General features: G+C 45.5%; 1 protein-coding gene across 8 annotated transcripts in view; it reads left to right on the top strand.

Annotated features, from left to right (window-relative positions):
* Nucleotides 1-24,555, top strand: part of GLI2 (GLI family zinc finger 2) — a 204,853-nt gene that overhangs the window by 168,538 nt on the left and 11,760 nt on the right. For all 8 annotated transcript variants that reach the window (XM_068195421.1, XM_068195423.1, XM_068195422.1 and 5 more), the window contains 6 exons: nucleotides 6,990-7,191; nucleotides 9,282-9,495; nucleotides 11,057-11,170; nucleotides 14,313-14,444; nucleotides 18,056-18,205; nucleotides 21,766-21,930. In XM_068195421.1, coding sequence (XP_068051522.1) covers nucleotides 6,990-7,191; nucleotides 9,282-9,495; nucleotides 11,057-11,170; nucleotides 14,313-14,444; nucleotides 18,056-18,205; nucleotides 21,766-21,930 — 977 coding nt within the window. The remainder of the gene's footprint in view (nucleotides 1-6,989; nucleotides 7,192-9,281; nucleotides 9,496-11,056; nucleotides 11,171-14,312; nucleotides 14,445-18,055; nucleotides 18,206-21,765; nucleotides 21,931-24,555) is intronic.

The raw sequence follows: 24,555 nt of genomic DNA, 5'->3' as shown, positions 1-24,555 counted from the left end.
ACAGATAATTTAATAAAGCATCCTCTTATGGTGTTTTTCTGAGACAAGAATATCAGTAGCATGCATAAACCCCCAGTGAGTCACCACTTCACTGCATCTGTCGTTCAGAGAGCCCTTTTCTGCCCAGGGAGCCTGGGAACATAAAAACTTTACAAGAAGTAGATTGCTGAAAATGCAGGTAGCTCTTGTTAAGCCACATGCAGCACCATCATTCATCTGTGATAACACTGGCACCTGCAAAAAGAAAAGCAGGAGAGAAGCATATATTAAATCTGGCCTATTCAGTGTCATGTCGCTTCCAAACATCTGCTGGTTGGTTCATGGGAGCTGTGGACACTGGCTATGGTGGTTCTTCCACAGACACATACCTGCGCCTTTCTGGTTCCTGTAATTGCATTTCTCAGAGAATTTCTCAGTGCTTTCATGTTTTTTGTCAGTGGTTTTCATTCCATCACATGTCTAAGGTCAGGGAAAATAATAGGATAGAAATGGCAGCTGGAGCTTGTTGGTGCCAACCCTGTACCAGGTCTACTGAGTGTTCACATGGTGACTGAGCTGGGCTGCCCAGAGCTGCATCTCTGCTGGGTTATCAGTGTACAGCTAGAAGAAGTTAAAGTAGTAAATAGACTAGATTTAAGTTTTATGTACCAAATTGCTGTGGTGTTCAGGCCAGTCCCAGTGGAGACTAAACAACCATTCAGTTGCTTCTCCTGTTCCATTTCCTCATCCAAACAGGGACTCAAAATCCAAGAGTGGAGTTTGAATCCAGGCTTAATCCTATTTTCTGGAAAGCCTATACTTTCAAATCAAAAGTTAATCACTTTCCAATGCCACAACATTGCTGATGGGGTACGTTTGAGACTATCTACAGTTTCTATTCACCAGACCAGAACAATCTGTTGCATTTCTTTTTTAGAAGTAGTGCTACATGGTGGATTATTCCAGGTGACGGAGTGGTTGTGCAAGAGCATCACTGAGGCAGGAAAGACTGGTGGGGAACACAGTGACCCTGGAGATGGCTACCACTTTCATGTTTAGTACTTTCAGCTGCTTTTTCCCCTAGGCACAGGGCTTCCTGTGATTACCCTCAGCCCTTCAGGAGGAGCCATTTTCTCTCAAGAGGAGTCCATCCACACTGACTCAATGCTGCTACTGTTCTAGCCCTGTACACCAGCAGATCTCAAAGTGCTGTACAAAACAAAACCATTTCATCACTGGAGACCACAAAGGAAAAGGAGATCAGTGAGTGGCGTAGTGGCAGCTTTAGGAACAAGATCCAGATCTTTGGAATAATGCCAGGGTAGAAATTAGAGATCATCTTTAAGTCCATCACTTTACACAGCTTTGAGTGTGTGATTGGGTTGTGCAGGCTGAGTAAGGGAATGGGAAAAAAACATCTTGAGCACAAGTCAGGTCCAAGGTAGGCCTTCATGTCAGGAAAGCTGTATAGATGTGTTTGTGCAACAGTTACCAATAGCAGGGATGACCCTGCAGTGCTGTCATTGCATTTTGTCCAGTTCTGGAGCTAGAGGGGGGATCTCTACCCTGTATTTTGCTGCCTGGTGCACAAATGGTGTCACAAATGTCTTGATTCACAATCAGCAGTTTAAGAGGGAAAAGGCTTTGTTCAGCACAGCATGGCCAGCAGCTGGCACAGTTGCCTGGGATGTGGGCAAATCACAAAGCGGGGCTTTATTTCCCCAAATCAAACAGTGATTCAGCTTCACCAACCTTTTTCAGTTAGTGTTGTTGGAGCCTTTCTCCTTGAAGGAAATGATTTAATAGCCAGCAGGGTAAGGAGCAGGGCTGGCAGTGCAGCTGGGTGGTGACTGCAGTCGGCATGCACGTGGCCGGGAGAGGTGAGCTTAGGACTCCCTCCAGCAGGTTCATGTGGAGCAACTGCTCCATCAGTACAAAAGCAGAGAGCCAAGCCTCATGGGGACCTAGGAAGGAAGTGCTTCCTCTGGGACTGGAGGGACAGCAGCCCTGGGTTTGCAGACAGCCTGGATGTTCTGGATCACAGATGACTTCCCAACCAAGCCAGCTGTTGGCTTCTCTGGGCAGACGGCACGCCCTGTAGTCGCTTCCTTAAAAACTCTAAAAGACCTTTTTTTGTTGTTGTTGTTGTTTTCTTTGTCCCAGCATAGAATGGAAACTTGCTGAAATCTCAGAAAAGGTTCAGAGAATGGGAAACAATTTCCCACCCATTTCTAGCCAGCAGGGCTGTTTTCCTCCCCAGAAAAATATGTGCAGAAGAAAGAAAAAGTCCCAGAGCACCCCATAAGTGCTGTGTCTGGAATCCTGCTGCACTCTGGTTTCTAAAGAATTCAATTTACATATGCAAGTTGGGTCGACTAAACAGTTACCTTGTGGATTGGGAGTAGAAGAATGCAGCCTTGTCTTTCAGCTAGGATTTGAGGGAAGCATTAGTATTCCTTGAACTGCAAAGTTGATCAGCCTGCGGAGAGAAGAAAGAAGGGTCCCAGGGCAGTGTCTGGTGCCAGAACAAATGTCCAGCATCTGCTACAGTCTGAAAAAGAGGTGTGTTGCCTCTGCAGAAGGAGAGAGGGGAATAAGGAACTGGTTACACAAAGAGTGTTTGTAATTATTGTCGCTTATCAATTATGGGACCATCCTGTGTTTTTATGGGGCCCTTGGTTTTAATTTGATGATGGGAGTGGGGGGGATATTTCTGTACACTTTGGATGGAGTTTTCTTGGTGAATGGTGAGGATGAGGGACCATTTTGATAACACAGTATTTATCTTGGGGCTTGGCCAGGGGATGGAGGGGAAGCAGTGGCTCTGGCCAGGTTTCAGTGAGGCGGGAGGGGGGCAAGCAGGGTGTGAGCCATCTGCAGCCCATGTGCCTTACAGGCTCGTTTGTTAGGAGCACATACCCCTGATGATCCTGTGCTGTTGTGATCACAGCAACATATTTATCTGTAAAGGGTTGCCTGAGATTTCCTTACCCGTAAGGATCCTCGAAGGAGCTCCCACTGAGTGTCTGGCGTTTCTTTCAGGAGGGCTTTGCTGCCACTATTCCTAGTGTGACATAAGGTCTGAATTCTCACTCCAGAAGAAAACATCTCTTGTAGAATCCCTCTGATAGCCCACGGCCACAGAAGTGGTCAGAGCAGGAAGCTCTGCTCCCACCTCCCAGACATGTTGGGATCTGATCCTGCCCTTGGGCACTGGGATCAGGCACCAGAGTTGGTCCACAAGCTGCCACATGTAAGAGCTGACCGTTTGGTTATCACTGGCCTGTTGTGGATTAATCTAAATTTGGGAGGTTCCTGAGCAACTGGTGGATGTGATAATTCATGGGCACCACAAGAAAGTGCCAAGGATACTCCTTCCTTCTAGCAAAAAAATCTGGACTTTCCTCCCAGCTCTAACCTGTCTGGGGAACTTTGCCCGACATTTTCCAAACATCAAAAAGTTCTTTAAACTAATCCTGTTCAGTTTGAGAAGTTGGCATTTTTGAAAGGGGAGAGGGGAGAGGAGTCTTAGTGATAAATGTTCCCAAAACTTTCAATATGTGTGTCTGAAAAGTGGATCCCGCCTTTAGTTACTTCTCTGGGCACAGTCCCTGTTGAACAGTTGTTTGTGGTTTTTCTTTTAGAACAACACTGGACCTCAGGCAGCAGAGGACTTCACTTATGTGCCCCAGTGGCTGTCAGTCAGCCTGTGTTGAACACCTTGCTATGTACAACTACACAAACACTGACCACTCTGCTGCCTGGTACCATTTATTGTTAGTGCTCCATGTCCTCAGATCAGGAGATTCAAATCAGGCAAACTTTATTATTTAGAAAAATGCCAGTGTTGTTAATCTGCTTTTGAAAAATAATTTTGTAAAGATTCTCTCTTCCTAAATGCACTAGTGAGCATTTCTTCTCATGCCTAAACTCCTTTTCTGTTTCTCAGATGATTCTCTTCCTAGGCACCTTGGGCAGGCTGTCATTAAGAAGAGAGGAATTGTTCATCCATAGCGTGATTTTAGGTCACAGCTTTCTGTGGAAGCCTGCAAGACCTAAGAGGCTTTCGTGTAAAGCATGAGCCCAACCTATTGGATCTGCTATCAAACACTTCAGATAGCCCACAGTACTTGAAGGATCTAAATTAGAGTGGACACTAACACAATGCATATTACTGGTTTTTGGGCTGGAGAATTCCCAGGAGAGCTTGATAATCTGACAGCTTTCCACAGAGTTTTACATGGGGAAAAAATGACATACCTGTGTGCAGCAGGGAGGAGTGCCCACATCATCTGCACTGCTAAAACCCAGATTTCTGTTGGACATCAGGTCTTCTTCCCTCTGCAAATTAATGTGAACTAATGGCTGATCCAGCACTGTGAGCATAAATCATGTGAAGGAAGAGCGAGAAACGAGTACAAGGCTTTTCTTTCTATTTAGTAATTTATCAAGGGAAGTGGCACATTAATAAACAGATCTCCCTTGAGATGTGGGAGTAACAGAGATAAATATGACTGTCAAATCTGGCCTGCTTCCTTCTGTTAGAGAAGGAGGAGACTGTGGGAATGCAAATGCAGGAAACAATATCTGTATCTGGAAATACGCATATTATCTGTAGGACAGAAACCCTGACAGCTCATCTGAGATGGGGCCCCATCACACTTGGTGCAGTATGTACAGAATAAAATACAAGCCCTGTCTAAAGGAGCTCATCTAAATAGATGACTCTGGGAAATAGGGACACAGAAAGAAGCAGCAACTTGCTCAAGGAGGTGTGGCTAAAGAGGACTGGGAAGAGTACCCAGATCTTTCCAGGTTGTGGTACATGTATTGAATCAAGATTCCTTATGGCCAGAGGACCCTTATGATCTAGGCCCAAGCAACCTTCATGTTGTTTGGTCTAGGGTTCTGGCAGGGCTCAGTTTTCAGGAACCACATGTGAAGTTTGGGAAGTCTCCATTTCAGCCTTTGCTGAGGGGAGTTCATTTGCACAATTTGGTTTTGTCCACAGTACCTCTACAGAGTGGCTGCATCTTTTCTAGCTTCCAGGGAAGTGTCACACAGGGCTAGAGTCTTCCAGCTGCAAGCATTTGGAAAGTTTGAGCCTAGTCCCTCCAAATTGTGGGACAGCTTTAACACTCACATGGTGTTTTTTGTAGACTGCTGCCCTTTCTCTTTGCTGCCTGATCTTTCAGTCATGTTTTCTAGCATCTCTCTACCCCCTGAGGCTGCACTATGTAGTTGTACAAAATATTGTAAGAATGTGTTGAATGTATGTTGAATGTAAACGATCTGATTTTTAAGAGAAATTTCCTAGTATTGTCAGTTTTTCAGTAAAGGCATTGCATCTAGCCACTCTTGAAGCTGCTTAGGTGTAGAACAAAAGTCACAAGAATGCTTGGTTCAAGCACCAGCTTAGCCTTGGATTTCCAGTGGCACACTGGGCAAGTAATTTATCTTGTGTAGTGAGGGTCATTATGGGGACTAAGAGGATGGTGATACTAAGCCCCACTGATTACACAGCACCTGAGCATGGTAATGGCAGAGCCACTTTGGTGCATGGGCGAGTCATGTGGAGTCATGTGGAGTCTGGGACACTGAAGCCCAGCCACTGGTCTCAGGGAAACACTGACACAGACTGCTGTGAACCAACACAAATCAAGGAATTGTTTGATCACACCAGCAGGATACATCTTACCTCCTTCTACATCCCATTCACCCTCTCACATACCAGCACTGTCATCAGGACAGAAAGTTCATGCTCTTCCAAAGTGCCAGGCTTGTATTTGGTGATATGCAGCCAAAATCAGTGCTTTCAACCAGCTAGAGGAAAATGGCTCATACTGCCTGTCTGGGCAGTTCAGTGTTTTATTCACAGCATTTAATAGGATAAACCCATAGGATGCTTTCTGGGGAGACCACCACTGGAAAAGTCAGGAGGTGATACGTTATTGTGCTCAACAAGGGAAGGAGCTAGAGCACCTGAGCCCTCCTGCACCCCTGGGTGGACGGCAGGGAGTACCAGCCAGGACCCATTGCCAAGTGCTATATTTTACCCTCAGTTTTTTGGGGGTTTTTTTTTGGTTTTTTTTTTTTTTTTTTTAATATGCAATCCAAACATTGCTTGCTTTGGAGGGATGAGTCATTCCAGGCAGGCAAGGTTTGGATGTGGTACTCTGGTACTGAGGAAAGTTGTGATACGGCCCATCTGCAACTCCCGTCCGTGCCACCCCAAAGATCTGCAGGTGCGTCAGGCCTGGGCAGAGTTTCCTTTGGATGAAGTCAGTCGTTCCAGTTAGCGGTGCCGAAACACTGAGGGATGCCAAGCTTTTACAGTAGTAACCCATCCTGTAGTGCAGATCCATACATGGGCCTGGCAGGGTTGGAAATTGCTTCATGCCTGAATGACTGACAATTGCTAATAGGGTCCAGGCACTGGCAGGTCCCCTCAGAGCGGGAGAGCTTGAACTTTGTGCCTGAGCTGCCATATTGGTTTTCTTAAAACTCTTAATTTACTTTCCGGGTTTCTGGAGCCTTGCCTCCTTCATTAATTGGATGGTCAGCATTGTGCTCATGCTCTTTTGGTTTCCGTTCCCCCCGCACACAGGCACGCACTCACCATTTGCAGTGGTCGCCCGGCTTGGATGTGCAGCTCCCCTGGCCTGCTGCTCCTGACACTGAGTCAACGGGCATGGCTGCACTCATGGAAACCTTGTAGGCCTTCTCCCTTTTAAGTTAATTTAGTGCCTATGAAAGGGGGTGATGGACAGGATTCTGTATCCCCTGAGGACAGCAAAGCAAGCGGGCATTCATGGCGCTGCCTGACCCCTGTGATTCTGCACCCAGAAGAGAGGAAACCTCCCATCAAAAGGCAGTCGGTCCCTGTGCTGCTCCTGGGTCCTGAATATCCTGCAGCAGTCATGAGTGCAGCAGTTCTCAGCACTTCCAGCTTGCCTGCAGGAAGGGAGCAGCCCTTTGGTCTTGTCTGACTAAGCTTCTCTTTCCTGCAGTGTCCCGGTTTTCCAGCCCGCGGGTGACTCCAAGATTAAGCCGGAAACGAGCCCTGTCTATCTCCCCGCTCTCTGATGCCAGCATTGATCTCCAGACAATGATCAGGACCTCCCCAAACTCTCTTGTGGCATATATCAACAACTCCAGAAGCAGTTCAGCAGCGAGTGGCTCCTACGGCCATTTATCTGCCGGGACGATCAGGTAAAGCTCTGGGATCAGCTCAATTCAGCTGAGGAGCCACCGCACAAAAGAAGGGATGATCCTCCAGCAAGGGAGAGCTTCCCTTCCTTGAAGCCTCTGCTTTTGTGCATCAGGGTTGTGTAGCATCGTAAATCAAAGCCCCCATCTGGTTTTGCATGTGGAAGGGTATTTTGTGGCATTTGGGGTGGGGTTTCTTTGGCTGGATTTGGGTTATTGGCTACTACTTTTCCAGTAATTAAAGTATGATCATGCCTCCTTGCAAGCAGAAACAGATAATAAATTTATCTCAAAAAATGCTCATTGTGAGCAGTTTGACTGGTTAAGAAACACTCTGATTTAAGAGATTGCCCCAATGTACTCTCCAAATTACTGGCCCACATTCCTAGAAAAAATGTTGCCTGGGTGGATAGAAGAGCCTAATTCTAAAAGCCTATTTAAACCAAATCTAAACCCTTGAGTAAAGTTTTGTTCAAATCTTAATTAAAAAGCACTTACATTAGGCAGCTGACTCTTGTCAATCCCTACTGTGATTGCTTCACCCAAGTTTCACAATGTTATTATTCTTTTTGTTACTTAACTGTTAAAAATGTTAGATCTAATTAGCACTGATGTTGCAAATCAAAGGGTTACAAAGATTATGTGTGCTTAAAACTTGTGGGGGAAAACAGAGATGTTTTTATTAATAAGTGTAGCATTAATTATGTAAGTTACTTTATCTAGCAGCATAATTTAGAAATTGACTGTAAAATCAAATATAAGCCTGACATAGACAGATTGCAACTTCTTATCTGGTAATCATATTTTTTCTCATCTTTTTACCTGTTATTATTAGCTGCACATACCTATAGCATCTCAACTTATACACAGATATTAAGAGTAATATCTGGTATTTTTAACCAATCAGTAGAGTCCAGGGACTGACCTAATGGTCAACTTTCAGCCTCCAAGGGAATAACCAACTAATAATAAAGAATTTTAACCCCTTCTCAGTGTTCTAAAAATAAATCCTAAATGTCAGGATTTAAAATGGGTAACATATATAGCAGCATAACTGCCAGAAATTTCTTATGAAAAGACTTTTTTGTTATTATTTTAACAGCATCTTAGAGGCAGGAATGAAATACTGTCTCCAGAAGCAAAATTGGTTATTAAATGTGTTTCTAATTATGGCTGTATTCTCTGAGCACTCACACCTTGGGCAGTTTTAGTGGTGTGAGAGAAAATACCATGAGGGTAAAGGTTCAGGGCAGCCACTTCTTGAAGGTAGCAAATAATCAACTTTTGGGCTGTCTATGGTTCATGCATCACACATCTAGAGTTACCACCGAGCATCTTCTGTGCTTCTCTCTCTCTGCCCAGTGAACTTGCCCCTGGGAGTGAACCCCTTTTTTCTAAAAGCAGAGCTTTGTTTTTACTGCTCCCCAGTGCTGCATCCTGTCTTGGACCTGTTGCCCAAGTTATTGCCCAAGCAGCCAGGGGCAAGTGGTGTTCTGGTCACTGCTGACCTAGATTGGAGGTGAACCAGTGACCTACATAGGAACGGTGACATGCTTCAGCAGTCCCCTGAGCCAGCACTCCCCTCACCTGAAGTCAGAGTAAATTGCATGGTTTTGGACTATGTTAAGTGGATACTTATTCATCCTGGCTGTAATCTGTGCCAGGTGAGCCAGGTGATGCTTGTTTTTCATATCCAGGTTAGCATAACCCCAAAGCTGCAAGTTTGCAAAAGAGGTCTGGCTGGGGAAACCCAGGAGCCTTAGGGGCTGCAAAGCCAGATTTACCCGAGTCCCATCCTCTTATGAACTCCCAAGGGCTTTTATTGTTTTTTTTTTTTTACATAGGAAGCAAAGAAATCACAATCAGTCTAATGCTTGGGTCAAAATGATTCACAAGTTTGCTGAGGCACGTGCGAGTCAAATCGTGGCTTTGCAGTAAAGTTAGGCTTATCCTGGCATTGAAGGCATCTATCTGGACATTGCAGCCTGGTTCCTGGAGTCTCCAATAAGCTCAACTTCAATCAGTGACTGGCTAATATGATAAATATTGTTTAAAATAACTCCTCATCATTTCTCTTTCTGCTGTTGCTGCAGTCCAGCATTCGGCTTCCCCCACCCGCTTAACCCCGTGACATACCAGCAGATCCTGACGCAGCAAAGAGGCCTGAGCTCAGCCTTTGGACACACTCCTCCCCTGATCCAGCCATCCCCAACCTTCCCCACGCGGCAGCACATGGCAGTCATCTCCGTGAACCCATCACCAGCACAGAGCAGCAGCAACAGCAACTGCATCTCTGACTCCAGCCAGGTAGGGACACCCATCCTGCATGGAACATGTGGAAATGGAGGCACATTCTCTGTGAGATGTGGGCTTCCCTTCATGGTGGTTGTGGGAGTTTTAACAATTCTCTTTTTTACTCACTCTGTCCCTTCATGTTGCTTTTTCCTTTTCCTGGCAAGTGTTTCTGAATTAGTCACTGACAAATTTTGCACCCATCTCCCTTCCTTGCACTTACCCTTGCTGAAACCAAAGGCCTTAGTCCATCCAAGTATTGAACACAGTATGCAAGGTCATCCCAGGCAGGAAATCTCCTTGAACACACTATGTCCTATGAAGTTGAGGGAAATCAGTTGCTGTAGTGTTTTGCAAAATAAGCACCTGTGAACCAAGCTTCTTGTTGGGACCTTCACCAATCCTTCCTTCTTTTTTTGTACTCATGTGAACCATGATGATGGTCTTAATCTTTAATGTGCAAGTGCGTTCTATGTAGGACCTCTTTACATTTTACTTGCTGTTCCTTTTTTTTCACTAGATTCTCTCTCAATGTGTCCCTGCTGTTGATTTTTACTGCTAAATTTTGCAAAACCAGGGGCCAAATTTCGAAAACTGGGAATGAGATCCCACACCTTAAATGCATCCTTACTAATACCTGTGAGCACACAAGCACATATATGTGTGCACAAGCCCTCCACATGCACTTGGTTAGTGAATATGCCTGGCACATTCTTAATCATTTTTCTTTTCCACATACATTCCTTCCAAGTCTGAACTGCAGTTGCTTTTCTCCCCAGAGACTTATTTCACCATATGTCACACCCATTTCAAATTGTTGTTTTAGTAGTATCATACTAAACTTTTAAGACTGGTTTATTGTTTTAGGGTGTCTCATGGCTGCTGCACTACCAACTCTATTTGTTATTGCAGATTATTTGATTGATTAGTTTTGTTTTCTCCTTACAATCTGGCTACCAAAATAATGTGGCTGGAAAGAGTTCTGCCTCTGTTTAAAAATTTGCAGGACCAATCTTGAGCAATTAGCAAGAGTATTTAAAATGTTCATGTTCCAATTTTATGCACATACAATGGGATGTTTTTTCTTCTGAAGTTGTTCTTATTTTTTAAGAGCTTAGCAAATTACACACATAGTCTTTCATGGACACAGCATGCCAGAGCCCTCACATATAACCAGAGCCCCCTGCTTCCCCCAGGAATTCATTTTCTCGACAAATCATTTCATCACATTGAGAAATAAAACTGGCTTGGGTGGGGGTTGTATAAGGCTTTGATGGCTATGCCATGGACTGGATTGCTCTCAAACAGAGCAGCAGTGGAGAAGCCAAGCTCACCAGTGAGCCTGCCAAAGCTGGGGCTGCCCTTGATTCTGCTTCCCTCTCTCCCATCCCTCTGCTTTGCACAAACCCACATGAGCTGGTTTTCATATGAACCCCAGGCCAATCCTGCTGTCCCCTGCCACTCCTGAAGCTCAACCTTGACTGATTTTAAAGTTAGTTTTTAATGAGGAAGTGGACCACTGTCTGTCTGTCATCCCAAACCCCAGTGCCGTTTCTTGCCTGGTTTTCTTTCCTAGAGCAAGCAGAGCAGTGAGTCGGCCGTGAGCAGCACCGTCAATCCAGTAATTAACAAACGCAGCAAAGTCAAGACTGAAGTTGAGGGCTTGCCCCCAGTGTCCCCAAACACACAGGTAACCTCCCTGCTGCAAGCCATATTGTGGGGTTGAGGCGGTGAGCTGCTGGGTCTCATCTTTGGGAATGATCCTCTTGTCATCAATTGTAGCTGGGAATATCAATTGGTATCAATTGTAGCTGGCAGCAAAATCTGCCAGGCAGTCAGATTTGTGCTCTCTTGGAGCACAAAGCCCAGGAAGGGACGGGGCAGAGCTGCCGTGACTGAGTGAAGCCTTCCATGGGTATTTGGGACTCAGCTTGCTGTTGCTGTGCTTGGATAGGAAAAAAAAAGGAGAGAGTAAATATATCAAGTGTAATAATGTAAAAATGATGTCTGAGTTTTCTGTGCTGCAAAGCAAGCAGCATTAGTCTTAGAACAAACATAGACTATCAGGGAATCTTGCATGTAGGTAGAAAGCTTGCAAAAAAAAGATGACTTCTTGATTCAACAAGGAATTGCTACTAGAAACATCCTTTACGCTGGTGACACAACATTTGACACCAAGAAGGGCCCAGAGGCCTTTGCTTTCTTTCTGGAGCCCTGTGATTGCAAACTGCTTAATGGCTGACAGTATCCATCTGACCGTCCTTTATCACAACTGTAAACTATCAGGAGTGCTCTGGGCACTTCATTTTCATGAAATATTAAGCCGTGTTATTGTCAAGCGAATGGAAGAGTTGATGACAAATTTCTCCTTCTGCCCTGGTTCAGGAGCAGGTCTCAGCATGATGCATGGGGACAGCAACGTGTGCAGTCATCAGGGGGCTGGTAAAATTGATGAAGATAGCATATCAAGGAAAGATAAACATGCTGTAGTCAGCACGATTAGGGCAAAGAGGCACCTCTCTGGAGCTTTGAGTTTAGGAGTGCATCTACACACTGCTGCAAAATCACATGCCCTGAAAAACCAATCTGGCCACTGCCTGGGCTAATAGGGCAATGTGTTTATTTCTTGCAGCAAATGAAAAAATATTTGAAAGCCATCAGTTGCTTTCTCAAAGCATGTGTTAGTGGAGGAGCTGCAGGACAGACAGCTGCTTGCTCAACGGCCGCCATCCTCCGTGCGCTGCTCCATGCGAAGCCGTGTGCGCCCGGCTTGGGAGTGCTTGGATAGCACCAGCCTGGCTTACCCCTGCAGCCCTGCTCCAGGAATTTTATCCACTGGGTCTTAAAAACACTGAAATTGGCACTGAATGGAGCGGGGGAGTGGTTTAAAGTAGTGCAATGAGATTTTATTAGAATAGCGAGGTGAAATTAGGAGTAGGAAAATGCACACTGATCATCTAATAGTTCTTAATGAGGCGGTATGTGAAGTAATTCCCCAAGAGAAATGTAGGTTCCACATCTTGCAGTATTTCAGTATTGACTGGGAAATTACTAGAAGGTACCCTGTAAAAGACAGCCCATTCTTGGCAAAGAGAACAAATTAAAAAACTGAATATAGTGGGTGTCTCCTTTGGTCTAAGCAAGAAGAAATAATTAAATTTAGAAATTCCTTTTCTGCAGGAGACTGTGCTGAAAAGTTGTGTTACAGTCAGTTAGTAATTGACTGATCCACTTTTTGCTGACTATGAAGTTCATCTATCCCCAAAAACGTGTATATTTTGTTTTGGAAATGCTGCATTTGAAACACGTCATGTGAGTTGTGATTTGGGTGTTTGCAATCCTTGGCAAGATAGTATCTCCCATGATGGTTTGTGCTGTAAAAATACAATCAGACAAGATTTGTGGGAGACAGTGAAGTACCAGGCATGAGGGACCTGAGTTACTGAACTTTGGCAGTGCCACAAGAGAGCTCCAGTACAGATTCAGACTAGCACTGAACTACCTAGAAATGAAACAAGTCAATCATTTTCAACAAATTAAATTATTACAGTTCCATTTTTCTAACAGAAAATATAAAAATTTTGGCAAAATAAGATTTTTAGTAGAAAATTAGAGTTATCCAGGAACTGCACTTTGCAGAGACAAACATTAAAAAAAGAATTAGTGTTTAAAGCTCAACCAAATAAGAATTCCAGGAAAAAGAAGCTGCTGTTTGAACTTTCTCAGACTATTTCTCTGGGCTCTGGTATATTTTGAGTCTTCAGAAGTCTTCTGTAAATTACTACAGATTCCTGTCCCAAGAGCCACCTTACAATATCTTTTCTTTTTTTTTTTTTTTTTTTTAATAAGAGCTAATTAAAACAAATCTCTTCTGTCCGAAGTGTCCTGGAGGCAGGATGCTTTGTGCTAGGCAGCAGTGGTATCAGGGAGGAAAGGGAATGAAGGGGGTCAAAACCTGCAGGCTTTTGTCTTGCTAGATTCCCAAGCCAGTACTGAGTGCTGATGGCCTTGTCTGTAGTGCAGGTATCTGATGCATGCAGGACAGTTGTCCTTACTCAGATTTGTACTAATTATGTTGTATGTTACACTATTGTGTAGTTGCCCATGCTTTAATCCTAGCAGCTGTAACAAAAATCTTCTGTGCTTCATTTAGCACTGAGGAGCTGGCTAGACAGAGAAGTTATGGAGAGACCTCACAGTGTACCCAGCATAAAAGTAACTCATTTATGAGTTCAGAGTCCCAGGAGCTCTGTTCTGCAACCTACTCTTCACTGGGTCTTGCTCAAGCTTTCCAAACTCCCCTCTCAGAGAAGTGCTTTGAGAGCTCATCACTTCATCCCTGTGGAGCATCCTGCAGGCATAAATCTTTGGGTTAGGTATCATTTTCTCATCTACTGAGAGATGCAGAAAACAGGAACCCCCTGCCCAGCCCGTGTCAGGTGAGTGGGCTCTGGCCTCTGACTGACCTGTGATTTCTTTATACTCATGTTTCTCCACTCCACCCAGATCAGCTGTTTTGCTCCAGCAAAGAACACAACCAAAGGTCAGAAGCCAGCTCTTTCCTTTTTCAGTTTTCCTGGGACTGCTCACAAGCCAGCTGAATCCAGGCACTGCTTCAACAGTGGCTTTGGGGTGTTTCATGTTTTGTCATCATCTCTGATCCACTTCTGCCAAAACCCTGTAGCTCCTTATTTCACAGTAATCGTGGATGTTATGTAGCCACAACAAGCATGGTTTTGTGATCAGTTGATACTTGCCCTGTAATCTATGAGTGATGGAGAAATTCAGATGAAAGAAGTTCACCTTATACAATGCACCGTTATGTGTTGCAGGAGCATCTGACAGACCTGAAAGAAGATCTTGATAAGGATGAATGTAAACAGGAGCCTGAGGTTATTTATGAGACTAACTGCCACTGGGAAGGGTGCACAAAGGAATATGACACTCAGGAGCAGCTCGTCCATGTGAGTAATGGTTGGGAGGAAACCCCAGCGATAAATTTGGGTTTCTGTGCACTTGTCCTCATTTTTTATCACTAGCTGCTGTACAGCCAGAGCTCACCCTGGGAGCTAGTAAAGGTGCAAATCAGAGATATGGTGTGTAAACACTGCCAAAGCAGGTCGCTGCTCCCCGAGGAGTTCAGCTGAAAGAAGCCTCTCATAGATTATGTGATACTGCTCCCTTCTCAGCTGCTGAGGCTGCACTTTCAGTCTCCCTTGTGCATGGCCCAATGACAGAAGGCTCTGTGCAGAAGACTGGATCAGAAAATGGGGAAAGGGGCTGAGCCCTTCTCTCTTCACTGGTCATATTCACTGAGCCTTCCCACAGAGCTACACCAGCTATGGGTCAGGGATCATCCATGATGTCCTCAGTCCCAGTCCAGGCTGAGAAAGCCTCTAATGCTGCTGTTAATGAGCTGTGGAGCCATATCACTTAGAGGCTGTTGACCTGCTCAGCTCATCCCTCCCACAGAAACAGAACACTTTCAGAGTTTTTCAGAGATACGTTCCAGTGTCTGAAATACAGAAAGTGGGTTGATTTTCTAAAACTTGGGCAACAGGGCTTCTATAATCACAGTGATGTTCCCAAACCAGTGTCAAAACTTCTCTCTGATGGATCCCCAAACCAGGTCATTAATCAGATTTTCAGTTCTAATTAATTCCAAGAACCTTTTGTGTGCTTTGCTTCATCTGGGTATCCACTGTTTGGTTTCATTTGGCTTCTGGGGTCAACAAATTCCTCATCCTTAGGGAAGTGCCTGTGAAATCAGATGTGATCTGTGTCTAAGCCCCATTTTGCTCCCAGCCCAACACTCTCCCAGTCCTTATTTTAGGTCTGTGGTGTGAGGCCCATTTCTTTGAAGCCAGCCCATATCTGGTGGGAATTCACCAGCCCAGCAACACTGATGCTTGCAGCAGAGTTTTGGATTAAACACATTTTGCAACAGGAGCTGCTACCTTTCCTTTTCCTTCAGCCTTTAGCTGCTTGTCTCAAGCAGGCTCCCAGCTTGCCAGGGGCCACCCATGTGCATCTCACATGTAGCCCCCTTCCTTAGGGCTTGTGTCTGCTTTCGCCATTTTTTATATATATCTTCATTTTGGATATGTTTAGATGCCCCCAAATTGGCACCAGTCACCATTTGCCCAAGTTTTGCACACAAACATTCTGCAGAGGGACTACACTTTAAATTATAATTTTGGGCACATGCTCTTCTTCCATCTAAGGCTAGTGCCTGCCTCTCTCTGCCAGAAGCCACTGGTTCAGTGCATCAAGTCCTTGAGTACAGACAGATTTGGAAATGGTTTTCAAGGCCAGTTGAGTGATAAGGTGCTTAATGGGTTGCACATTGCATGCTATGGGGCATTGCTTTTTTGGGGTTAAACCACAGCATGCCTGTCAGATGGGCAGGGCTCACATTTGTCCAGCAATTTTGTGTGTTTCTCTTTCAGATGTACAAAAAACTAACTCTGCCCAGAGCAAAGTGCAGAGCACCAGGAAGCTCAGCACAGTTTATTCCCAGAAAAAACCCAACAGAAATAAACAAAGAAAAATGTTTGATGAAATATCCCAAGATTTTCCTAAATTTGGAAGGTTACAAAAACTGAGTCTTCTGTATTGTGATTGCTAGCAACATGGGGTTGTGGATTTGGGATGCCCAAAATACACATGCAAATGAAATACAGATGTTATGGGCCAGCTTCTGAGAAGGTGCCATCTCACCATGCATGGAAAAACTCTAGTTTATGTGCAGATCAAAGTACCTGGGTGAGCAGAGTCTGTTGCTCATACCCAGTGTGCTTCTGGGAGAAGTGCATGTCAACAGGGAGCAGCAGCAGTGATGACATATTTCTGCAAGCACCACTGCTGCTCCCAACCTCAAAGGTCACACTCAGTTTGAGAGAAGCCCAAGCAAAGCCTTCAGCCAGGTAGGGGCTAAGGAGCTGTAGCTGAAGTGGGGTGAGCTGTGCAGCTCCTCCTAAAGCATGTGATGGGAAGCAGATGTTTCCTAGACAGGGACTGAATAGTCCTGAATGGGGGCTACAGTTCCCCTCCTGTAAATGTTCTTACTCTGGCTCAAACAAGACCAAAAGGATAAGCCTGTGCTCTTCCACACTCCCAGCATTGCTGTGTGTAGTTGTGGTTGCAAGTTAGACTCCCACACAAACAGAGCCTGGAGATGTATCTCCCCAGTCTGATCTAGACATGGTTTAGCATGTCCATGGGTCTCTGGGGAGGTTCATCAGACTTCCACCATCTGAGGCTAAAATCTCACACTGATGCCACGTTGTAAATCCAGAACTGTAGGCAGCAGAACTCTAAACCCATACAAAGCCTCTCCCAAACCCAGGCTCCCCCAGCTCTCTCAGCACACAGCTTTGGCTCTCAGTGTTTATGTGTGGTGCCCAAGAGACCAGCTGAGCCCCACACATCTCCTCTTGTCCCTGGGTAGAACTGGGACTCCAGGCAGCAGGACCCTGACCCCAGGATTGGACTGCAGCACACAGAACACTGAGACTGGGTTCAGCTGGGACTGTGAAGGCTGATGAAACTGTTTTAATGTACTTTTTTCTCCTCGTGCTGCCTCACTGCCCCAAGAGAGTCTCATCCCTAGCTGCAACATGTGTGCCTGGCCTTGGCCGGGGGATGAAGGCGGGGGCTGGAAAAGATCTCAGCACAAAAAAAGCCAAAACCCAAAACCAAAGTAGTTTATTTTAGGATTTCCTGTCAGCGAATGTCTTTTGAAAACACAGGAGCAAGGACAGGCATTATTTTTGGCAATGAGACCCCGTTCAGAGAGACAAGGCTGCCGCGGGAACGGCGCTGCCAACAGGCTGGCCTCTAGCTCTGTTTATTTTCAGCAGGGCTTCATCTGCCCTGCGCTGGGAAGAAAACGGCCCACTTCTCCATACCAGGGTGGATGAAGGCACCATTCTGGGTCTGGCTTTTCAACACTCCAGCACAGAATTTCGTGGGCCTGAGTAATTAGCAGTAATTGAGCTCTCCCTGCTGAATAGCTCATAGATGCTGTCATTTCCTGCCAGCCACCAGCTCTGGACAGCAGGTGGATGTCATGGGGCCAGCATATGGACTTAGATGCATAGGATCATTTAGGTTGGAAACTACCTTTAAGATTACTGAATCCAACCAAGTTTTGTCTCCTTCCCATCATCCTCCAGCAGCACTCCAGGAAGGGGTCTCAGGTGTGTAAATGCAGCACAGGAGGGTTCAGCAGAAACAAAAATTATTCTGTCATCCCCATCAAGAGTGGCATCAAGCAGATGGAGGCACACTGAGAGGGCTCCCTGCTCCCAAAAGCTCCCATTGCTTTTGCAAACCTCCCATTTCTAGCCTGCTTTGTACCCAGCGTGCTGGGTGCTGCACACCTTTCTCTGCAGGACACACCAGACCACAGTGCTTGGTCCATGTCCCTGGTGTCACTTGTGCACCTGGCACCCAGGTGCTGCAGTGCCTGACCAGCACTGGGGAGGGAACACCTGGCTTTCGGAGCACTGTGCATGATTCACTGGCATCAGCTCTTCCAGGAGTGACCTGGTTTTCCTTTCTCTCCTACCAGCACATCAACAACGATCACATCCATGGGGAGAAGAAAGAGTTTGTCTGCCGCTGGCAGGACTGCACACGGGAGCAGAAGCCCTTCAAGGCTCAGTATATGTTGGTGGTGCACATGCGAAGGCACACGGGAGAGAAGCCACACAAGTGCACGGTGAGCTGGCAGGGACACATGGTGCATCTCACTTGGCATGTGGGACACCAGGCTGGTGTGGTAACAAAAATGTGATTGCAAATGTAGGCATGGCTTCAGGTAGGGCTCTATCAGGCAGCCACTGGCAGCAGCTCAGAGCCAGTCCAGCCCTCTGTGTCTGGGTTACAGCTACTTGCAGGTTAGACCCTGGGGACAGGACAAGAGGTCAACAAGTGTGGTTGAGGTGTTAGTGGGCAAAACTGCATTTCCTTGGGAAGAACTATTTCAGAACTACCACAGAGATCGAAAGCAACTCAGGACAAGTCACTTAAGGTGAAAATCCAGCCAATTTAGTTGCCTACATCCAAGAAAGAAATCCAGTAATGCCACACTGTGGAGAGCTGCCTAATCCTGGTTGTGTCTAACCTGGCATCACCCACTACAGCTGCTGGGAATGCAAGATTCCCTCACCCATGGACCCAAGCATGCACACATGCCTCTTTCTAGCCTGGGAATCTAGGCCAACACCTTCTGCATACCAGGAGCACTGTGTCTAGGGTTAAACACTGCCTGAGGAAGAGTATGGGGTACTGTTTTGTATCTCAGCCCTGTGGGTGCAGGCTCACTGACCACATGGGAGAGCTGGGCTCTCCTCCTCCTTAGCCTCAAGATATGATATCCCATATGTGCCTTCACCCTTGGAACCTCTCACCACACTGCTTGCTGTATGGGGCAGCCAAGGATGCCTGATGCAAGGCACAAGAGGGAAGCAAGGTTATGGAGTTCAGTGACTGTGGTCAGCTGATGGGAGAGGTGTTCACAATCTCCCTCCTCATCTCCTCCTTTATTCCTCACAAAGTTCTTTTCCTCACTGTCTTTTGATATCCTCTGCTCTCTGCCTTCTCCTTCTGATGGCATTTCATACCTCCTCTGCGGTCAGCATTACACTGTTCCTCTCCCCAGAGTCTTGGGGATGAGTCTCTTCCTGCTCAGCAAATGTCTTGAGTCCTCCTCCCATATCTTCCTCCTCTTCTGCTCCATGAGCCAATTCCAGCCCTGCTCGCTCCCTGGCTCTGCCCCAGCTCCTGCTTACAAATATTAGGATATGTATGATTTGCCTGCTGCATGGCTCCTTTATCAATCTTCCAGCCTTGTGTTCATTTAATTTAGAGCATAAGCTCCCCCAGGGCATAGGGCCATGTCCTTTGTTTTAATCTTCTAAAGCACTTTGCCCAGTCTAGTGCTTTACCAATCTTCCTTAAAAGTACTGAGAAATATTGATTGTTGGTGCATACAAAGTGAGCACTGAGGGCAAGTCTAGCCTGCCCTTGTAGGCAGAGGGACTCAGGAGACAAAAACAGCAGTGGCTGAATCCTCTTTAGTGCTGTGGTCGAGCAGGAAAAAACATTGCTGCACAATCCTGCCCTTTTCAAGCCTCAGTTTTGTCACAATGGGGGCAATAGCAAGGCTGTGTTTGAGTCTCAAGTCATCCTCTGCCTCCTGGAGAACTGCAGGCCCTCCATGTGCAGTATGTTGCAGCAATTGTACCCAAACTGGAGAACAACCATTTTCTAGTTGTCTGGGATAATGGCAGTTCTGCAGACGGTGCCCTTCTGTGGCAGAGCATTCCTTGTCCAAGTCTGGCAGTGATTTTTCAAAGCAGCATTGGTTTCAGACAAGAAGTTTGTGGTGCACATAAAGCTACAGATGAGCCCAACTGCAGCCTGGGATTTGGTCAAGGATTATTTCAGCAGATGACAGCTAGAACTCCCACTGGCATAATCAAATCCACACGTAAGAGTGGGAACAACTGCTTTGAACATGCACAGGCTGCTTTGCTGAGAAGCTTTTATTTGAAAATGTGGCCTTAGAACTTTTGCTCTTAATAACTGCATTTTTGTGTCAGTATCCAGCAAAACTAGAATGAACACGAGTTGTCTCATGCTGAGTTCCCTTTGTTTTCCAGCAAGAGGAATGATGTATTTCAATAACTGTAAGCGACTTGAGTTGTAAAGGATTGTTTGTACAGGGCAAGAGAAGAAAGAGATATACTGTGCTACCTCAGAGCTGTGGCATGTTCTGTGGGACAAATGGGCTAATGAAAGTTGTCTGAGGAAGAAAAACTGAATTCACCCCACCCTGACAAAGCTATGGAAGGAATCAGCTCTTGCAGGATGCTCCTACTCATCCTCGAAGAGATGTGACTATCTCAAGAGCAAAGAAAATCTGCCTTATGTCCACCATCCCTATGCTAGACCTTAAAGGGGATCATAAGTAAACCTTCTTTTCCAACACAAGAAAGTTGCATGGGATCAACCTGTACCTACATGATTCATGGGTTTCATGAGCTGCATGTTTGCCTCCCTCCCTACAGTCTGGCAGGTCCTATGTATGTGGAGCACAAGGTGACAGGTGCTGTTGTTGTTGAATGCAGGTGCCTTCGATCAGACCTTTGGATGTGTAGAACAACTCAACTGCCCATGGGAAAATCAGACCTGTCCTGCTGTGGCTCCAGTTTCTTCACTGGCCAAGACTCAAACAGAGCAATGTGAAGTCTTGTCACAGCTGGACTGAACTTGTAGACATGTTGAAGTGATGTGACTAGAATACAACGCATACATTGCAGCAGCAGGGGCTGCTTGTTGGAATTTAAAGGGTGTTTTTTTGTATAGGAAGTACAGCCTGAGCTTTACAATGCTCCCAGCTGAGCAGGCAGTGCAACATTGAGCTAGAATTTGCAAGGGAGCCTTGCATTTCTTAAAACCTCCCACTTGTTTCGTCAAAGAGCACTTTAGAGACTCCTTGGTTGGAGGTGAAATCCTCCCATGCTGAGATGGGGCAGGTGCAGGGAGAAGCCTCTAGCCCAGCCAGAATGGAGGGTGGCAGGACTTTAATCACCCAAAGCCTCACCACTTCTCCCAAGCTGCTTCTTCTCATTGTGTGGGCAGCCTGTTTCCTTCCAGGAGGAAGGTTCTTGGCCTGTTTTGTCATCCAAAAATCCATCTGTCTTCAAGACTAAGAGTCTTGTTTTTTAAACTAGTAATGTCAGACAGCCTGACCACAGTATCCTGCAAGAGTAAACCCAAGCTGTAATTTGGGAAACTTTAAAGCTTGCTAGATTTCTGGTTTTGTGTGTTAGGGAACTGTTTGCTCTTTCCAGTGTTGGTGCTAGTGAAGTTGCAAGGCTGGTCAGACTGTGGAGAAGCTGTCAGTTCCTTAGGTGGGAAGGAGGGGGCCCCTGTTTCTGAGTGTTTTAGATGCAGAGGGGTGGCAGGAGGGGCTAAGAGAGCTCTGGGAGGAGTGGAGGGGTGTTTAGCCCTGCTGGAAAAAAAGAGTCACTTGTTGAAATGTCAGGTGGGTACCCAACGAATAGCACCTCAAATATGACTCACTGCTGAAACTCTCAGCCTGCCTAGGGAAGCAAATTCTCCCAACAAAGTGGATGTTGTTCCCTAAAACACAAGCCCTTTAAAAAGAAGAAAAAAAGAAAGAATGAGAAACAGATTGGAAGGGTTTAGGCAGGGGGAAAATCAAATTTTTCTGGTTAATTAATCACTCCTCATGTGGTTGTTTTATTTTAGTTTGAGGGTTGTTCCAAAGCCTATTCCCGCCTGGAGAACTTAAAGACACACCTGAGGTCCCACACTGGAGAAAAACCTTATGTCTGTGAACACGAAGGCTGCAATAAAGCCTTTTCCAATGCCTCGGACAGAGCCAAGCACCAGAACAGGACACATTCCAATGAGGTAAGCCTGCGCTCACCACAGCTCAACGGAGGGCTTTTTTTAAATTTTGCTGACAATAAACATACACTTTACACACTGGACGCATGTAAAAAGAAACCTACTGTAATGAGAGGTTTATCTTATTTTTTAATGGGATTTATTTTTGCTAGGGAGCCAGACCACATTAGCTTTATATTTATGAAAACTGTGTTTAAAATCATAAACAGATGTTAAAGTATGCAAACTTTTTAATCGACTTTGGAAATGAAAACAAGCATTTTCCAAATTTATACTTTTTAATAGTATAGTACAGTTGTGCAAGTGGTGTTTAATATTACTGTGGAGCAGACTTGCAGTAATATAACAGCTACCCTGGATCCTGATGCTCTGGAAATAATAGTCCCTCCATCATTTGATGTACAATGATAGAGCACAATGCAATGCTTTGTTAACCTTGGTTAATTAAGACTCACTATTAGTAGTTGGGGAGCAGAGGAAATTGCCTTTATTGTAACGCATGTGATGGTCTGTTGCAATCAACCACGGCCGACGATTGAAATTTATATTACCACTAATTAGCTGACAGGGAAGAAAAACAACACTCTAAAGTTCTAATAGTGTTTTCAGCCATGAAGAATTCAGTCTGTAGCCTAATTTGCAACAGTTAAATGTAGACTATTGGAGAATGGAACGCGGTTGCCACGGTTGACAGCCTTTTGAAGCAATGCTGTGTCTACAAAGGGTTTGTTGGTAGTATTTTTATCTCTGGCATAGTATCAGTCAGTGATAAGCAAAGCTCTGTAGGATTCAGAGATTCTGTTTGAGTCAGAATAAGGACTCAAAATCTAGAATCCTCTTCCAGGCCGAGATGATGCTGAGATGGACCAATGAATAACTAGTATCCCAGGGTTGTTTGAACTGGTTTGGGTATGAACCCAAACATCAGGATTGTTCTCCACCAGCAAGACACAGGTTAAAATTAACCCATATCCACACTTAAACTGGATAGTTTGGAGTTGTTTTAAGGCTACACCAACCTTGAGGCCAGGAGGGACCAAAAAGATAGGTTGCAACCTCTCCTCTGCTTGGCATCCTGCATTCCCAGGGAGTGGTGTTTGACTACGTAGCTTTTCTATGTTAAATCTTCTTCCCCTGAAAGGTAGGCAATCGTGGTTTAATCTCACATTTTAGGTGTTGGAAATTGCTTGTTCTCCAGCCCTGGATTCTTATTTTTTGCCTTCCTCCAGTGCTGGATCCAGTGTCCCTTTTGTTGTTGATATTTCCACCTCTTTAATTTTGCAGTGTTAAATATTCTCCATATTCTTGCTCATAAGCTGAATAAATCAACTAAGCCACTGAAGATTTACATTTTTGCAACACTTTTTCATGTCTTAAAGGAAAATTGCCTCTCCCTTCGATTCATAACGATTCTCATGTGAATGGATCAAGACTGCTGGTACAGCTTTCAGTGCTGGATACAGACTCACTCAGCCCAGTCTGTGCACACTGACAGTATGTGAGCGACATTTTTGTCCGTAGATCACTTGAACTCAGATCCCTGGAGCTTTACCAGGCGCGACTTTTTTGCCCATACATCACTTGAGCTCAGATCCCTGGAGCTTTACCAGGAGCTTTGCTAGGCAGGGCAGTTTCCCATCTGAGCCAGCTGATGTCCCATGTGGAATTTTCATTTTGAATGTGTTAGTAAATGTAATTTCTCCAGTGGGTTCAGATTCCCAAGTGATCCAGATCAGGAGCTGCATTGGATCTGGGATGACTCCTCACTTCATCTGATCAGAGCTTGAACTCACTTGAAAGTTAGATCATTTGGGTTCCCCTTGTGCAAGAAGGTGAGGCTGTAGGGCAGGAGCATCCAGCTCCATGTCTCTTGTGCACACTGATCTAAATATGCTGACACTTGGCACAAACTGCTTTCAGACAACCCAACCGAAGACTCAGATAACAGATAGGGATTTTATCCTCTGCAGTTGCTTTCCTGAAGGACACCTACCCCTCCTCTGGTGTAGGAACAGCACAGCCACTAGTGGAGAATCTGTACCAGACCAGCTGGCCCTGCCACGGGAACTACAAGGCACTACCACTATCCAAATGATCTTACATTTTGCAGTCGTGCCCACTCCTGAACTGTTGTTCAGCCCTCCTTGATGCAGTGCAGAAACACCCCAAGATTGTAGGAGATCTGTAGGCTGCATACATTAGCTCTCTGGGCCATATTTTTGACATCCTCTTTTTGAGGATCATATAACACGATCCTTTACACCAGGTGGTATCCCTCACAGCAGAGCTCGTCACACTGGGCAGCAGGCCCAGGCGAGGGTCCTGCGTCCAGCTGTGGCCATGACCACTGGCTTAGCAAACTGTACTGAGACCTTGGCTCACAAAACCACACAAATGCAAAGCAGAAGTTTGTGGCTGTGAATATTTCCCATCACCCGTTGGTAACTCTGTTGTGGTTCCTAGCTACCTTCTAAATATTTTCCTCTGCTTGCAGTGTTTACTTGGATTACACCAGTTTCAGAGTTAGTCATCCAAGTCTCCTCTAAGGGGGAAGTTCCAGGTTCTCTGTGTTTGTCACTATCATTGTGTGACAGGACGTAGGTGTATGGTCCAAACAAGCTGAAGTTC

This window comes from Anomalospiza imberbis, chromosome 7 (assembly GCF_031753505.1).
Source record: "Anomalospiza imberbis isolate Cuckoo-Finch-1a 21T00152 chromosome 7, ASM3175350v1, whole genome shotgun sequence".
NCBI lineage: Eukaryota > Metazoa > Chordata > Aves > Passeriformes > Viduidae > Anomalospiza > Anomalospiza imberbis.
The sequence above is the reverse complement of the archived record's forward strand: the minus strand, read 5'-3'. Positions and strand labels throughout refer to the sequence as shown.